General features: G+C 33.6%; 1 protein-coding gene across 10 annotated transcripts in view; it reads right to left on the reverse strand.

Annotated features, from left to right (window-relative positions):
- The window catches only part of PTPRM (protein tyrosine phosphatase receptor type M), a 1,053,679-nt gene that overhangs the window by 466,061 nt on the left and 568,251 nt on the right, over positions 1 to 19,367 (reverse strand). For all 10 annotated transcript variants that reach the window (XM_056820784.1, XM_016432809.2, XM_056820785.1 and 7 more), the window contains exons 8-9: positions 10,497 to 10,805; positions 4,357 to 4,466 (exon numbers count right to left, since the gene is read on the reverse strand). In XM_056820784.1, the coding sequence (XP_056676762.1) occupies positions 4,357 to 4,466; positions 10,497 to 10,805 (419 nt within the window). The remainder of the gene's footprint in view (positions 1 to 4,356; positions 4,467 to 10,496; positions 10,806 to 19,367) is intronic.

Raw genomic sequence — 19,367 nt, forward strand, 5'->3', positions numbered from 1 at the left:
CATCTGATTCTGTTACTCCTCTATTCAATAACTTCAGTGGCTCTCTATTGCCTCTAAGATAAAATATAAACTCCTTTGTTGACCTTTAAAGCCTTTTATAACTTGGCCTCTTACATATCTTTCCAATTTCATTTTACAAAACTATGCATCTTACACTCTATGGTCTAGCTGAATTAGCTTTCTCCCAACTTTGGACCTTCCCAATGGCCCAGATACATTCTAGCAAGGCAGGAATGAATTGCCTCTTCTTGTCCACTTCATAGAATTCCACCCTTTCTTCAAGACAATGCTTAAGATTATTCTTCCCATTGGTAGTATCCTCTTTCACTATCTTATATTTAACAACTTATTTTTAAATTTATTTTGTATATAAGTATTTTTATATACTTATATATGTGTCTTCCTCAATAAAATGTTAAAACTCCAATGAAGGAAGGGGTTATTTATTTTTTCTTTCTCCAGAATCTATTAAAGTGTTTGATGCACAATACATGTTAAATAAATATTTATTGATTGTTGAATAAACTGAAATGTAGAAGATTCCAAAATCTGCAAGTTCTGACTCTTTCTTTCTCTGTCCCCTACCACTACTTTTCCGGTTCTAATTGAACCACATTAAATTCATGCCAATATGTTGAAATCTTATTGTCTAAAACTGAAACTCTACTTTCAACTTGAAAACAGTTTCTTTTGATTTTCCTGTTTTTGTTTATGGTACCAGCATTTTCTTATTTTTATAGGTCTACAACTTGAGTTATCATTGACTCTTTTCTCACTCTCTGATCTAATATTCAGAAACCAAGTCCTGTTGACACTTCCCGCCCAGATTCTTTCATTCCAGAATCTTTCCTTTCACTTTTCACTATAAATCCAGTTCAGGTTCTTGCCCCTTCATTTTTGGATTACTTACTGTGGCTGTAATAGTATCCTAGTTGGTATAATTACCTTTAGCCTCTCACATCTCCACTCAATCCTGCATTCTCTTACACAAAAATCAGTATTGTCTCATTACTTATATTGCCTAATTTTGCATCCTGGTATGTGAGGTTCAATTAATTAGGTTTCTTTGTATCTTTTCCAATCTTGTTTCATTATTGCCTTATAAGAATTCCATTACAGTCAAGCTGTTTTATTTATTTTCTAAAGGACTTGTATCATACTTTATAGTTGTTTTCCCCCCACCATTGCCGGTCTACTTCCTTAGAATTCCTTTTCCTTTTTTTTTTTACCTATCCATTCTTTTATACTTACCTCACATATTAACTCTTCTATAAACTTTTGTCTGACTATCCTAGCCTGAAATAACTCTTCTTTGAAATCCTATTGTAATTATTATTCATCTGGCAATTATGTGGAAAGTGATCTCTTTTATTATATTGCCATTTAAATAAGCCCAGAGAAGTTAATATGCTTTTCCCAAAGTCACCTAGGTAGTAAGTTGAAGACTCAGGATTTGAACCTGGATCCTCTTATTCTAAGTCTAGAACTCTTGCCGTAGTATCTTCCTATTTCCAGTTTTTCACAAATTTATATTACTTTCTCTAACTAGAATGTAAGTATTGAAATCAAGGGACAGAGCTTATCTTTTTCCACTATGGTACTTAAAATGCCCATAAAAATGCTTAATTGATTAATTTTTAAAAGAATTTTATTGAGACAAGTTATATTCTAGGCTTGACTCTTGAATTTGAGTATGTACAAAGGTGGTCAGAAGAGAAGGGGGAAGGAAGGATAAAGTATTGCTGGAAATTTTTCAGAGAAGACAGTTTCTTCTTCTGAAACCAAGGAGAGGCATATATTTTGAAGTCTGTCCAACTGTGGGGGCAAATTTACCCTACAAGGGAAGGTAGCTGTAAGATAAGCTAGCTGAGGAGTAAAGTGAAACTAACTGTCCTTCATGGAGACCAGATGAATGAATGCCTATATTCAAATCATCTTAGTCAAACCCAGTCCTTCTTGACAGCAGATGAACACTGAGTAACAGGGAACTTAGCATGGTGCCTGTCACCTAAAAAGTACTTAATAAATGCTTGTTGATTTAACTTGAAACAACTAGGACAGCAGATACTTTGGTCTATGTTTATCACTGTCATTACCTCATTGGCCAAGAACCAAGGAAGTCTGAAAATAGTTGTGTATAGAATAAGAACCATTCTCTATTCTTTCAACATAAACATTTCCTACTGCTTTTTTTTCCTTCTTTGGCTTTAACATTAAAATTTCAATATTTTCTTTTTTGGCTATATTAGCCGTTCTCTTATCCTAATACTTTTTTTTTTATTTTCATCTTTAAATCCACACTAGTCATCAAATTCCACTTCTTGGTTTCCTTTATAATTGAACTTATTTTTTCTTTATTATTTATATACCAGAACTTGTCTTTTATTTCATGTCCTTATTTTTCCATTCATATGGTTTCCTATAATCTAAATACCAGGACTTCTACATTAACCAGGTTTAGTTTGCAGATATGTAAAATCTACTTTAAGAAATCAATAGTTACATTATTTTCTTCCAGTTAAGTGAGAAAACCTCACTATCTTAAAGTTGTAAGACCTAGTTTTCAGTGTCATTTCCATCAATTATTTGATGTTACCATAGGCAAGTTATATCAGCTAAATGTCTTTTTTCTTCTCAATAAAATACAGCTAATTATATAAACTCTAGAGACATCTGAGGATTGTTGGGGAGATCAAATAAGAAAAAAATTTAAAGATATTTTGTAAATTGAAGATGCATGGTATTATTCTGTTTACATACTTTTTAAATTATACACATGTAAGGTATTATTATGATCATGAATTAAAATCAACTCAAAAAAGTTCCAAGCTTCCCCCCAACTTCAGTAAGATGAAAAGTGAATTGATCTGCTACAATTATGCATATACTTTTATTTTTCAAAAAGTCTGATTTATGACACATTCATCTATGCCCATTGTACTAGCAGTTTAGATTACTTTTCACCTGGGAGATCATGTCTGCTAAACTCCAAGAGATTAATGGGTTCTTCTGTTGGGATTTCTATTTTTCATGTTTAAGCTCTTAATTGTTTAACATTGAGAAATATGTGTTCCTGTGGCAGTAGATGAAGAGATCCTGGCTCTCATTTCCCTTGTTCTAGACAGTCATATGTATCTTCTGTGGCAACTGATCTCTTCTCTCACCCTTTAAGGTATACTTCCAAGACTGATATAATATACAATTTCTTTAAAAATATAATTGGTTCTCCACCCAATTTTCATATAAGTGAAGCTTAAAAATATCAGAGAGATTAAAATGGCAAACTTTAAAAAGTGTGATCAAATAGTCTGTTGTCAGAAGTAATTATGAAACAAGGGAAAAGTCATGCATCTTCTCAATATTTTTTCCACTTTACAATACTATAGCCATTGAACAACATCAATAGCTTAGCACTGAAATCAGCTTTTTTCTTTTACTGAAATTCTCTTAGCTTTCAATTAATTTTTCTTTATTTCTTTTTGCATTTCAATACCAAGTTTCTGAAGATTTACAGAAACATAAATGTAAGGCTAGTTGGGTCAGATATGAAGGGTGAACAGTGATTACTGTCTGACAGCTTAATCTGCTCAGCCTTTTGTCAGTTTTTCTGAAAGGTATTCAAGCAGAGGTTCCAGATGAGAAGCAGCAGCAATTCCCAGAAACCTAACAACATATAATTTTGTTGAATTTGCATTCAAATAAATGCTAACTTAAAAAAATCTACCTGCTTGTTTCTATTACAATAGGCTTAGTGAAATGATTCTCATACAAATGTGGTGATGACTGTCACCACTGCTATTTCTTTTTTTTTCTTGAACAATTCATCAAAATCTTCTATACTATCATTCAACTATCTGACACATCACTAGATATAACTGTGTCATAGAAGTCTAAAGAGTGTTGCTAATTCCTGAAAACCAATAGTCATTATTCTATTGCCACTTCCCCATGTGAATTTTATTGACTTTTAAATCTCTGTATTCTCCACAATTCAGGAAAACAAAATATTATATTCAAGCAGCATCAAGATCTATTTTTTTAATGTTTAGATCTGAAAAAAATTAGAAAATCCAATTTTTGATAGATCATTTAAAGTTTATCTATTTAACATGCAGCAACTAATATCCATTCAAAATATATGTCATAGATTGATAACTTAGATCTACTGTATCTCTGTACTTAAATGGAAAAAATGGAAAAAAATCTGCTTAAATGACTCTTTGTCATAGCAGTACTATACTCATTGAATGCAAGTTTACTGGTATTAGATGTGATTCTTTAAATTACAATTAGTAGACTTTTGTTAATATCTGTTGAATTGAACTGGAATTATAATCAAATGTATACATTCTCTACCTCATAGAATGTGATCACACCATAAGTCTGAGCTGGCTCTCTCCACTGAAGAAATATCTTCTCCTCGAAAGTACTTCCTTGGATAGATTCGATAGGAACAGAACTCGGAACTAACATCAAAAAACAAAGCAAAAAAAGTATAGTTTTGGTCAGATGAATATCAGGCTTTGATTTCTCATCGAGGCACAATATTTGATAGTCTATGGATAGAATAACTCTCCCATAGAGACCTTTAAAAGCAGATAGAATTCTCTCTTTAATCCTCTCCCTCTTCCCTACTCCCTCCCCTTGGCTAGAAAGATTTTCCTTTGGAGAGAAACAAAGAAAACAATATTCAGTCATTTCTTCCTTAAAGTATGATAAAATATTGGCATTCAATAAATATTCACATCATGTTATCCATTTGTTAAAGGAAAACAAAACTTTGAAGCATAGTTATGAATTTAAAGCTATAAGGAATCACAAGATTTCATCTAATTCTACATCCTCCCTTTTTTTTTAACACATGAGGAAACTGAGGTCCAGAAAAGTACTTATGGTAACTTAAGTAGATAGTGGCAAAGCTGGTATTTTAACCACGTTCTCCGACTTTAATTTCAGTGCTCTTTTATCTGTGTCTTGTTGTTCCCTGTACTGCCTGAAGTACAACTAAAATATTTCTCTTTTAAACCCTTAATTTCGGTCTTAGAATAGATGTTAAGTATTAGTTCCAAGGCAGAAGAGTGATAAGGGGATGAAGTAACAACTGGGATGAAGTAACTTGCCCAAGGTCACATATCTAGGAAGTGTCTGAGGCCAGATTTGAACCCAGAATGTCCTATCTCTAGGCCTGGTTCTCTCTCCCCTGAACCACCTAGCTGGCCCAAATCAACCAAATTTAACTGTTATGACATTCAATGATGGAAAGTAATAATTCTTCAGAAAAAATGATAATGGCCTAAAAACATTTAGGTCTTTACTCAAGGCATTCTCACTTGACTGAAGGAGTTTTTAAGCCCCTTTATTCATAATACAAAACCACTGTTAGTACAACCACAATCTCATTCAGAGATTTGTTTAGTCACCAACTGGTAGCAAGGATTTACTGTGCTCTAGAAAGAAGAAATGGTGATAATGAAAAGCTGTCTTATAAAATACATTTCTTAACATGAAATGCTATTAAAATCAATAATCAAATAATGGATATATAATATATGACATATATTATATATGGATTTATATTTTATATATATGGAAAGGTAACAGGAAATAGAGGATATAATTATGGACCAGAATTCAGAGCTCATCTTGTTTACAACACTTAATGTAGATATTTTTGGAAAATCATTTAAAATTAATTGGGCTTCACTTTCCTAATCTAGAAAATAAAGACAGTAACACCCCAAAAATATTCCTCACAGGATTGGCATGTAAGGTTCTTTGTAAATTTTAATGTACTTGATAAATGTGTATTACTATTATTATTTTTCTTAAGTGTATATTATTCACAGACATACATCTGTAGTATAGAAACATGTATACACTTCTTTATTCTTGCCCTCACTTCCTTGGCTTTCTTCAAGTACCACATGAAATCATACTTTCTGCATGAAAGGTTTTCCAATTCATCTTAATTCTAATGTCTTCCCTATTTATTATTTCCAATTCATCCCGCCTTAAGATTGTACATAGTTGTTGGCATGTTGTTACTGAATGGGACTATATACTCCTTAAGAGCAGAAAATGTCTTTTGACTTTCTTTGTGTCTCTAGCACTTAATATGAGGTCTGAATAAAATAAATACTTAGTAAATGTTTGTTGATATGCATAGCCAAGAACAGGTGAACTGGGGCAAAGATGATGTTGAATATCAGCTAATTAAAAAATAATTTAGTATAAATTATATTCATAGAATGTCAGACACAAGCATATACATCCATAGATATAACTGCACATGTGTATGCACATATACATGCAAGATGAATAAAGATATATACAAACTATATTATATATGGATGCATAATATATAGAAAGTCCAAAAGAATAAGTACAGTTTAAAGTTTTAATAGTTCAAACTATATAAAGACTTTTGAAGCAGTCTACATAGGAATTTAGGAGACATAATAAATATAGAATCAGACTCAAAATGAGGAATATTCAAGTTCAATTTCCAAATATATATCTGTATATAATATAAATGTTTATTTCTAAATAAATTATTTCTATCAGTGTTGTCAATATTCATCTAATCTCTTGGGCTAGAAACTTTTGACGTTTCTGTCTTCTTTTCTCTTCTCTATTCAAACAATCCAAATGTCTGTTGGATAAAGAAGAAATTAAGGAGATGAATAGAATTTTAAGAGTTAGCTATGACAAGAATATTGAATAGGAACAGAGAAGAGCATGCCTATTTCTTAGCATGGCATGGCATCTTCAAAAACACTGACCATATCTTAGGGCATAAAAACTTCACAAATAAATGCAGAAAAATAGAAATATTAAACCAATCTTTTTCTGACTACAATGCAATAAAATTGCATGGAATAAAAGCCTTTGAAACACTAAAATTAATTTGAAAATAAATAACACCCCATAGAATGAATGGTTCAAAGAACCACTCATAGAAACAGCCAATAATTTCATTTAAGGTAATGATATAAATGAGACAACTCAACTAAATTTAGAGGATGCAGTCAAAGCAGGACGTAAGGGGAAAATTATATTTCTAAATGTTTACATTGATAAAAGAGAAGAACAGTTTAGCAAACTTGGAAAGCAACTAAAAATATTAGAAAGAGTGAATGTCTCTTGAATTCATTATTTCCTTTCTAGTTCCATGGCCAGTGGCCATGCCCCTGAAATGTTATACCTCAATTACTGCAACAATCTCCAATCTTTCTTCATGATTAGTTACTCCTCCTCCAAATACAGTTTACATATAATTGCCAGGATAAACTTTAGACCACAAGTTTTGTCATGCCACTCTTGCTCAATAACCTACAATGACACCTCATTACATTTCTCATAAAATCTAAAATTCTGAATTTCAAGGTTTTCCATAATTTAACCCCACCCAAACTTTCCAACTTTATGTTCCTGTCTTTCCCAAGATGTAGCCTCTAATGAAGAGAAGTAGATCTGCAATCTGTGCTTAGGTTTTCATGTCTATTCTTCCTCCACATCTTATTGATCCTATTCTTTTCCCATCCAGCTATGTCCTCCTCTCCTCGTTCTTTTTTCTCTAAATCCTAACAATGTTTCAAAGTCTTGATCAAGTTTCTCCTTTTTTGTCAAGCTTTTGTTAACTACTCCAACCCACATAAAACTCTTAATGTTCTTTAAGTCTTTAGAATACAGTTTAACACCTTTTTATTCCCCTAATAATATCATGAGAGTCAGTATAGCATTGTGAATAGAGAACTGGATTCAGAATCTGGAGGACCTGAGTTTAAGTGCTGACTTTGATCCATATTAGATATATAAACCCAGAAAAGCCATATGATTTCTTAGAGTTGTATGCAACTCTCTGAAATTGTATGTTTCAGAGAAGTATGCATCAGCATTATAATGTAAGGAAAGTAAATCCCTTATGAGGAGTTATTTACCAGGATGAAAATGCAGGTCCAGTTTTTTTAAAGACTTCTTAAATATCAATTATCTATAGCCCCAATAGTTATTAGCTCTTTCAAGTCAGATCAGAAGTCATAGGTTCCTCTGAATCTGCCACATGTCAAACACATAGTATGTAGTTTGTTGGCTTATTATAAGAAAATAAGGTATTATTATTTTAAAACATAAAAATTTAATCATTAGTGAGTGATGAGAGCATTACAATTAGAAACTCTAGTGGACAATGAATTATTAGTTTGTATGTTATATATTTTATATGTGGATTTATATAGGTACATATATATATGTATATATATATATTTAAATAAAAGCATATCATATTTTACTATCTTCAAGTCATTTCATTTGATGTGTGATATAGCAAGCACTCTTTCAAAATTACTCCCCGTAACCCAACCACTCTTACCCTGTATAACTTTTATCAGAAACCTCCCATAAATTTGTTACCCAATAGACTACAGGTCTATCTCTAGGGCTTTTAAAAGCACATGATATACTCCTGTAGTACATAGGCCACTCTACTTTCCTGCCACCTTACTCTTGTTACATAATCAGTTTCTCTCCTTTTCCAGCAATATATCTTGATGAGAATGTTTTTTGTCTCCTCTTGATCATAATTTTTTGCTGATAAACATGTTATGCATAAAAGCTATGTTTCTCCACTCAGTGCTGAATGCCCCCTCCCAATTTTGATTCTCTGGAGACTGTGGTATGCCATGATTTACAGCCATATAACATTGTAAGAAGAATTTTGGTATTTTAATCAATTGGGTATTTCTTTTAGGGAAAAAGTTAGGGTATGGATGAAAGCTCTGAACAAATTGGCTTAGATGAAAGCCTGGATTTCTTTGAATTTAATGCCCTCCAAGTTATGTTTCATTCATTGAAACAAATTGTAAAATTGACCCATATGGCAGCTTTATATTCATGATATAGTTTATATACTGTGTCCTATTTTATCTTTGAATAATCTGGTGAGGGCAGTATTATTATATATCATCAATTAGAGAAGAGGAAACATATCAGAAAAGCTAATTAAATTACTCACCTAGGGTCATCCTGTTATCAAATGTTAAAAGCAAGAATCAAGCACAGGTTTCTCTGTACCATTCATTACGCTACGCTTTTAGATAGATTCTATAAAACAGAATATCTATTTTTAAAACGTCTAGAATTTTTTAATTGGGTTTTGTTTTGCTTCACTCTTCATGCTTCATAGTATCACTGGATCACAGATTTATAGTTTTATGAGACTTTACAGGTCACCTGGAACATGCTTTTATTTTATAGATGAGGAATCAGGTCCATACAGTTTAAGTGAATTGTTCCAAGTTACATAGACTATTTTACTATCCAGCAGAGCTTAGATTTGAATCCTAGTTCTCTGACTCCAAATAGTAAGCAATCCACTGTGCCTGATTATTTTTAAGATTGTACAGTAGAGTGAAAAGTGCACAAATTTGGAATCAGAAGTTAATTTATCACCTGACTCAAGTCCTCACTGAGAAAAATGGGATGGGTGAGTTAGAAAACTTTGCTAAGAAATTTAATCCATATCATTCCCTCCAAAATTAAATGTCATAGATAGGATTCAAACTCAGGGATTTATTACTTTATGGCTGTTGTCTGGATAATGCCACGATGTCCCTTGAGAGGTTTTGTAAATCTCATCACATTCAAGAAAGGTAAGTCAATAATATTACAAATACTTAGCACATTGCCTGGCATATAGTAGGTGATTAATAACTATTAGTTGAGTGCAAATAAGAACAATAACCACAGTTCTTGTAAGTCTATGTAATACCATAATTATGGAAAGGCAGTATGATATAGTAGATAGATAATTTTTATAGTTGACAGGCAGCTAGGGTGTACAGTGGATAGAACAGTGGGCTTGGAATCTGGAATATTCATCTTCTTAAATTCAAATCTGGCCTCAGACACTCCAACTAGCTGTGTGACATTGGGCAAGTATTTGCTTCAGTTTACTCATTTGTAAAATGAGCTGGAGGAGAAAACAGCAGTCCACTTTAATATAGACTCATGAAGAGTCAGGAGACCAGGGTCTTGAGTAGACCCTGATCATGTAACCCTAGCCAAACTTTGCCTTAATGTTTTAGGCAACAGGCTGTCATGTTGCAGAGGAGATGACCTGCATTATTAGTAGAGATGGTCTCTTTATCATGGAGTTCCCTAGGTCAGAAGAGGAATCAGCTCAAAATATAATTATAAAATATTTAACAAAATAAGTAAAGATGAAATATAAATATGTAGCCCATGGGGATCTTTATATACAGTTCAGAGGCCCTCATCTTTGTGAGTTAGACACCATTGTCTTATACTAATGATATCATTTATGTAGTCCCCATTTCCCCAATGATCAAAGCAAACAAAGAGATGCAGTATAAACATATATTTCAGTAAAGCCTGGACTTTTTTCTGTTTCAGTTCTCATTTTTAAACCAATATACTTTAAAAAGAAAGAAATTTTTTTAAAGTGCCACTGAAAAATGTTATTTTAAAGTACTCACGGTCTTCATCCGTCTGTACAATAAGCTCCTGGCTTTCTTTTCGTCCCTCTGGATTCATGAGGATGAGTTTCACACTGACATTGGTATAAGGTGACAGGTTGGTGATTGTGTGCTGGGGATGTGAATTATCTGTGTCCCAGCTTACTTCTTCTCGAACTTGCTCCTGTCCTCCCACTTGGTAACAGTAATGGACAGTGAGGTTATAACTATGGCAGCGAGTGACATTGTAGCCAAATGGTTCCCAACGGATTGTGATTTGCCGGGATTTGATCTCTACAACTTCGAGTTTTCTAGGTCCACGCATGGGATCTGTACAAAAAGAATTGTAAAAGAATACATTGGATGAGTTTTTGTTTTGTGCACTTAAAGTGATTTTCATTAGAGAATGTAGTAGTAGAGGAGCCCAATGCAAATAATTCTCTATTAGATGAGGAGTTGACTATATTCATTTGACAGACATTTACTGAGGGAAAGATACTTTGTGAAAGGCACTGAGATATGGGTAAAATATAAAAAGAGAAACAAGACAGACAGGTCTTGCATCAAAAATAATTGAAGAGACCATATAAATGCAAATAATTATAATACAAACTGATACATAAATATATAGGACAACAAAAAGCAATGCATTCTTGGTTGCCATATTCCCCAGATTTTTCACAATATTCCCTATTTCAGGAAAAGAAATTATACTTTTAAGGAGGCCTTAAATTTTTTGAACATTTTGAAAGGCCAAATCTGTAGTTTGGAGTTCAGAAAAATACAAGGTACAAGAGATTCAAAGCTAGAAATGCTAAAAAGAAATCTAAATCAAATTACATTCCCCTAAATCTATAATCTACATGGAATCTTCATAATTGCAGAATTACTTTATATATTAAATTAATACTATTAGAAAAAAATATTACCCATCATACTTTTAGGAATATTGGGACTTTTTTCTTGACTGGAAACATTTTATATAAGATTAAGGAGAATGTCTAATTTTATTTGCTGCTTCACTAACTGACTATTAAGAAAAGTTCTAATGAGCTAGAGATCCCTAATAAACATATTAGTATGCATTCCCTCTTCCTTTTGCTTATTCATTAATATATCATTACCAAGACTGTTCTAAACATTCTCCAAAGTTTTCCATCATCTTTGTTTTCTAATAAAGTGACTAAATGCTCTGGATATTGGTTTAAACATATCATTCAGTACTAACTTAGTTTTCACAGAAAATAACCTTTCATTGAATAAACATATCTGCCTTATTTTACCTTTGTCTAGGTAAAAAAGAAACAAACAAAAACTCTAAGAGCATCCAAGGTAGCCCCCAAAAGGGGGGAAAACACACATATTAATCTTTGCTAATTTTCCCAACCTACCCCTCTTCCCATTTCTTCAATCCATTACTCTTACAATGGTTATTGCAACAGGACTTTTTTAAATTTAGAAATTCCTTCTAGTATATATTTTAGGAATTTGAAATTTGGAAGGCACAAATTTCAATGAAGAAGTTTGAAGAAGAAATTTGAAGGAAGAAGAAGAAGAAGAGGAGGAAAGAAAGAAAGAAAGAAAGAAAGAAAGAAAGAAAGAAAGAAAGAAAGAAAGAAAGAAAGAAAGAAAGAAAGAAAGAAAGAAAGAAAGAAAGAAAGAAAGAAAGAAAGAAAGAAAGAAAGAAAGAAAGAAAGAAAGAAAGAAAGAAAGAAAGAAAGAAGGAAGGAAGGAAGGAAGGAAGGAAGGAAGGAAGGAAGGAAGGAAGGAAGGAAGGAAGGAAGGAAGGAAGAAGAAGAAAGAAAGAAAGAAAGAAAGAAAGAAAGAAAGAAAGAAAGAAAGAAAGAAAGAAAGAAAGAAAGAAAGAAAGAAAGAAAGAAAGAAAGAAAGAAAGAAAGAAAGAAGGAAGGAAGGAAGGAAGGAAGGAAGGAAGGAAGGAAGGAAGGAAGGAAGGAAGGAAGGAAGGAAGGAAGGAAGGAAGGAAGGAAGGAAGGAAGGAAGAAAGAAAGAAAGAAAGAAAGAAAGAAAGAAAGAAAGAAAGAAAGAAAGAAAGAAAGAAAGAAAGAAAGAAAGAAAGAAAAAGTTGTTTAATGAAGGCTTTTTGACTCCAAATAGGAAGAAACTTTTTTCTTCTTGTCTGAGAGTCAAGGAAGCTTTTATTTTTAATGGCCTAGATTTTTAATATAAAAAAACTAACAAGAATTCTTATAAATAGAGAAGATAAGCCTTCTCATTAAATTCAAAATGAGGCCTTGCCTTTAGGTTAACCTTTAGGCCTCTAAATTGCTATCAACAAAGAGGGAAGAAAAGCACATTTAACTTCTTGATTTACAAATCTCTTGTCATTAGCTATAACCACCTAATTGTAATTTGCTTAAAGAGGATGATGGCAAAAGTTGAAGCAATCTTTCTCAGCTGGAAACTGCCCTCTAGAATTCTCCCCTTTGACCAAAGGAGAAAACTGTAAGAAAGGAAGATGGCAAATAAACCATGGCACAGTGCCTATAAAATAAATTGGAAGCCTGAATTATCTTTCCACAGTGGAGAGATAAAGACCACTAGATCAGCACAGGGCATTTATATTTTAAATGCAATAACTCAGTGAAAATCTGACATTGCTTTCACCACATCCTAAAACAAAGTGCCCAAAGGTTACAGTGTTTTTTTTCCCTTTGCCATTCCATAAAACTGAGTTCTGATCTAGCAATGAATTAATGACAATTACACCTTAAGTTGGTATTTTATGGTACCTTTATCTTCATCATTTCTAATGGTTCTATTCTTATTTGTGTCTTAATTGTGAATTGGACATTCCATAGAGACATTTGCTTTAGAAAGTGGTATGGATGATCTCCATGTACCCTGAAGGGCACTGGTTTGAGAATAGATCACTTCATAACCAAATATCTGTAATTTCTGTATGCTAATTGCTTTTCAGTCTGCATTTCCAGACTGGAAGACAAATACCATTAAAAACAGACTTGGTATACCATTACTAACTTTATACACAACATATGAATCTTTTGAGGTTAGATAATAGGGTAATAAATTATATTCCTATGCCTAACAAACTGTTACTAATTGTGGAATATTTGCAACCATCCCTTCCTTTGCTTCTTCCTCCCTTCTGTCTCCCTCCCTTTCCTGATATTTGTTAACATGAGAAAGAGAGTTAGGGGCTGATTTCTAAGACAGACTTTGCCACAATCAGACCCTTGGGATACTCTGACATTTTCTGCCTCCCTTTTTGTGGCTATTATGATAAGCCCCATTGCCATGAATCATGAGGCCAGCTGGGACAATCCAGGCCCACTGACTCATGATAAGAAACTAGGATGGTCTCCCAAAGGATTGCCATGTCTGTCATGCCTGAAGCTTAGTCAGGTAGCTCTTACCAATCCCCCGCTGGTGCCTGCAGCATCTTTCATTCTGCTCTCTTTCTGCCAGCTTGAGCTGGGTTTCAAGCAGTGAAGTCTGACAGTTGCAGCTCTGACCTGAGGGACCAGCAAGCCCTGTTTCTAGCCCCTGGCACTTTAGCATCCCATTTAATCAGCGATCCTGGTTTCTTCTACATTCAGTTCTGGTTTTTTTTTTCCATGAATAAGGGCAGAAACTGACTGATAGGATCAATTTCCATTGCAGGTTCAATTCACAGCTCATTTCTCTGAAACTTCACACTTTACCTCCTATTACAACTACAGTGCTTTTTCAGAAACTCAATTTCAGAACCTGTGAGAGACATTTGGTTGTAATTTTTTGATTCTGTCATTGATAATCAAAAAACATAGATTACAACTAAGGTTCCCGACATCAGGTTTCTCTTTTCTCCCTCTTCATGGACCAGAGAGGTCTATTAAAATAAATGAAACAAAAACTAGAAATACCATGGGCTATATCCTTTGCTGCCATCAACCAATATAGCTGCACTCTAGTGGAAAGAGTGTTGGTCTTAGTTGGGAAACCTCAGTTCAAATTCAGGTATTTACTACAGCTGGGTGGCATAATGGATAAAGCACTGGACTTGGATTCAAGAAGATATGAATTCAAATCCAGTCTCAGGCCCTTGATACTTGTGTGACCCTTGACAAATCTTTTCACTTCTGTCTTCATCAGTTTCTTCATTTCTAAAAAGAGAATAATAATAGCACTGACTTCCAGCATTATTGTGAGGGTCAAATGAGATATTATTTGTAAAATCCTTAAAGCACTCTATAAATGGTAACTATTACTGTTAACTATACCTTATTTGGGGGACAGGAGGCATTATATTGGATAGTCAAATCTGGAGTAAGGAAGACTTGAGTTCAAATCTAGCCCAGATACTTACTAGCTGTGGAACCCTGGGGAAGTCATTTAAATCTGTTTGCCTCAGTTTCCTCCTCTGTAAAATGAGTTTGAGAAGAAAATGGCAAACCAGGCCAGTATCTTTGCCAGAATAACACCTTAATGGTGTCCCAAAGAGTCAGACACTTCTGAAATAACTGAACAAAAAAATCTACTTATATGACAAGTCACATGATCTCCAAGTTTTAGTTTTCTCCTTTATAAGCTGAGTCTGAATGTTTGTTGTGAAGAAATACTTTGTAACCTTGAATGAATTATAAAAATATGAATTGTTTAGTTATTATTTCAATATTGCCACAAATATTTATTTATAAGGGCATCAGAAACAATATATGGACATATATACATATATATACATACATACATACACACATATAAGAGCTGCACATATTGGGGGAAACAGCTAGAATAATTATTATTGTTCAACAATTTTGTTCTTAACAGTGAGGCAATAAACCATTCAGATAGCTGTAGCTGATAAAAAATACAGGATTCAAGGAAGCATTTTAATATAACTTTGTCTTTCTCCATATATTTGACCCATATAATGTTTTTAAAACCTGCTACATTCACCTCAGAGAAAGTCTTTTTAGTTCCAATTAAATCAAAGAATGCTTAGGTTTATTAACCTTTAAATAAAAATGTCCTATAAGCATTTATTCATTTGAAAACTCACTGAATACAATACACTGTATCAATCTGTGAGGAAGAGCTACTACTTTCTAAGAATACTTGTCCTGAAAACAATTTCTTCAGAGAAAATAACCAGTTTTCCCTGAATTTCATAGGAAACAAAAATGAATGGAAAACAATTAATTTTTCATAAAACCAGTGTGCATACTGATTTTAAACATTTAGTTTAGTTTTTCCTACAAAGCAAATAGTATCCAAAAAGAGGTACAATATATCTATTTTTATGTTTTTAAATCAATTTTAGATGGGATTAAAAAAAGAAACAAGTGACTTGAAAACCGAGAACAAAAAGAGAGAGAGATAAAGAGAAAACTAAGGGAGCAATGTAAAAGGACTTTTCACCAAACATCAATGATTTCCCATGTTAAATGAAAACTACTGCTTACTGCCTTCCTTCCATGATTTATGATGCATCTGTGCTCTACAAGACTGGCATGACACCTGAAACCAATATAGAATGACTGGAGGTCATTATCGTGTTCATCATCATCATTGTCATATATATTGATCACCAACTATATGCAAGGGAATGTGCTATGCACTGAATATTTGTCATGATGACTATTACTAGCAGAAAGCAAAAATTACAAGGCAGAAACAGGAAAGGAAGAATAATTTCTCTGAGGACTGAAAGTGAGAGTCAGCATCTATCACATATCCGAAATTCTTGTTCAAAGCTGGTCCAGACTCTTCTGGGTAACTCACAATATCTCTGCAGCTAAGCAGTAAGTTACTGATACTATGAAATGAATTAACGGTCTTAAACTTGGTCATCATGAAAGGCTGGAATTCCAGTTCATATCTTATGAACAATCTCTCATGTAAGAAGTCCAGAGATCAATAAGTTCTTGAGGAAATTACTGCCTAATAACTCAGAAAACTCATTAGATATTTATTAAAGCATGGCATTATTGAGGAACAGAAAGCTTATAATCATGAGGGGCAATAAATAAAGAAAAAGTAGCTTATTCTACATATTATAATGAAGCCCTGAAATAGTCAGGTGACAGTAGGAATAGAGGGAACATAATATTGTGGGAAGTATGTAGATCCCAATAATTGAAAAGAGGAAGCAAGGAAGGAAGAGATGATAGTATCATGGCTGATGCAGCTATTGATATAGATGATATAGATGCAGAGAAAATACACTTTTATTAAGTTTTTATAGATGTGAAATTTTACATACATTTTGTGATAAGGTCTTTCAATTTTTAGTTTTACTTAACTGTTATACTTTCTTTAAGAGACCTCTCATGAAGTGGGTATACTCTTCTCCTGCCTATTAAGGACTGAATGTCCTATAAGACACTTAGTACCCCAAATCAAATTCATTATTCCAGTGTTTAGCACAGGATCTGGCATATAGTGAGAGCTTAAAAAATGTTCTATTTCTATCTCTGAACGGGGTGAGGGGGGGAGTTGTATCATTATCCTTTGAAAATACATTTTCTGGAAGCTCCCCAAAGTATGTTAGAGTCAGTACTGGGGAATAAGGTGGGGCTGATTAACCTGGGATTAATAAGGTCATAGCAAAAACAAAACAAGATACGTCTCTAAAATAATTAAACTAATTTTCTTTTGTGGCTCATAAATGATCATATTCTTTTTTTTTAAATATATTTTATTTGATCATTTCCAAGCATTATTCGTTAAAGACATAGCTCATTTTCTTTTCCTCCCCCCCACCCCCCATAGCAAATGATCATATTCTTAATGGATTTGGGCATCCTTAGTTTAGAAGGCTAATTAGATTGGTGACTATGGATGACTTCACTAAGGGTAAGTATGAAATCCACCTATCAATCAACCAGCCTTTACTAGGCACAGATGATGTGCCAAGCTGTTTGCTAGGCGATGGAGATGCAAATATAAACAATGAAACAAAACCTGCCCTTAAGAATCTTACATTCTATTGGAGAAGACAATACATAGAGAAAAATTTACATAATTACACACATACGTTATACATATGTGAGTAGAGATATTTAGGAGCTGAAAACTTCACTAAGCATTTTGGAACATCCTATATATCTTTGCATATAAAAAACAAAGATATATAGGCAGAAATAAGAAAGAACTCATGTCTCAACTATGAGGACCATATTAGATATAAGTCAAGCACTGACCCCTTAGCAAAATGTAGGGTGAAAAGGTAGAGAGAGGATAAGAATACAAGAAATCATACCTAACTTGTGAATGAATTTCCTTTTCCTTTTTCTAGAACTCATTTGCTGAACCACCCCAAAGCATTGCATTTGTATATGTGTGTTGTGTGTATTCACAAAAGCAAAACAATTTCAAGCACTGAAAATATAATTAAGTCATTAAGTTCAAGAAGGGCTTAGATAATTTCACTGGAAAAAAACCCATACTGAGATTATTAAGGAAAAGTCACCAACACACTAAGTACATTTATAACCTCAAATATGTGTCTTGAAGGTAGTGTGGTGGTTTTTTTTGTGGGTTTTTTTTTGGTCTCTTTTTTTCTTTCTGAATGCAAACTAAACATTCTATACAAGTAGTTGTGTGGCTATTTGGGCGGTCTTGGAAATCTTTCTCCCTATAAGCCACAGTAAGAGAGTATGGACTCGGAATATTATGGTTTGAACTTGGAAATTCAGAGCCCTGCAAGAATCTCAGGTCAGCCTCTTTACCTGACTCTTAACTCATTTTCTCTGATACTCAGGGCAGTTCTTCATGTCTGCCTTCTATTCCTTGGATTCTCACAGTCATCTCCCAGGACGGGCTCTAGCACTCACCTTCCAATTTGTTCTGACTCATCAGTGAGGATAAAAAGCCTTTGGCAATGAATGTCTAGAAGAATCACCAGATGTCCCAGTTTGTGGCTGAGAGCAAGAGTTTTTTTTTTCTTTTGTTTTATTTTTAAGCAAGATAGCATCATGGTTTTTGGTAACATTGTATCTATCTTTTAAAAGACAGGCTCAAACTTCTGAATTAATTTTATGTCTCTCCCTACCTAGTCCCTCATATCTATACAGTCCCTGTCCTGACAAATTCTGTCTCTAGATTACCCTGCACCTAGGTGGTGCAGTAGATAAAGAGCCAGACTGGAATGCAACAAGACATGGGTTCAAATTCAGTCTCTGACACATATTAGTTGTGTGTTGGTGGCTAAATCATTTAACCTGTTTGCCCCATTTTCCTTATCTATAAAATGGAGACGTTAATAACACCACAATACCTCCTACGGATATCATGAGGATCAAATGAGAAAACAATTGTAGATCCCTTAACAGGGTTCCTAACACACTAAGTGCCATAGAAATGTTAGCTATTGTTATTATTGCTACTTCTTTTGTCCCTGCTCACTCTTTTGGGCCTCATCTACTATCATCTACAGTCTATAGTAAGCTCATAGCTTCCATGCTTCCAGCTTTTCCTCTCTTCAAGCTATCCAAAATAGCACAGTTTCCAATGAATGTCCCTACAGTTTAGCTATCCTCATGCCATTTTTCTTACTCTAAAAATCTGTCATGAGGCCCCACCTCCTATTACATAAAATCTAAATTCCTTAGCTTGACATCCCAGGGCCTTCTGCAACAAAATCTCATTATATCTCTAACAGATGCCTCTACTTTACTTAAATTGAGTTATTCCCAGGCTTCTGAATAATATACTACTCCATGCTTTTCCAACTCTACTTCTTTGTTCATGTTCATCCTTCTACCAGTCATCTCTACATTCCCTATATTTCCTTGTTTCCTCTTTTAAAAAATATAGCCATCATTCAAAGTTAAGCTCAAATGCTAATTCCTATGAAATCTAGACTTGTCCTTTTCTACATATTATTCAGAACACTGAAAAGTCTGGTTCTTCTGAGAAGATGCATGTTAC

Source organism: Monodelphis domestica, chromosome 3 (genome assembly GCF_027887165.1).
Source record: "Monodelphis domestica isolate mMonDom1 chromosome 3, mMonDom1.pri, whole genome shotgun sequence".
NCBI lineage: Eukaryota > Metazoa > Chordata > Mammalia > Didelphimorphia > Didelphidae > Monodelphis > Monodelphis domestica.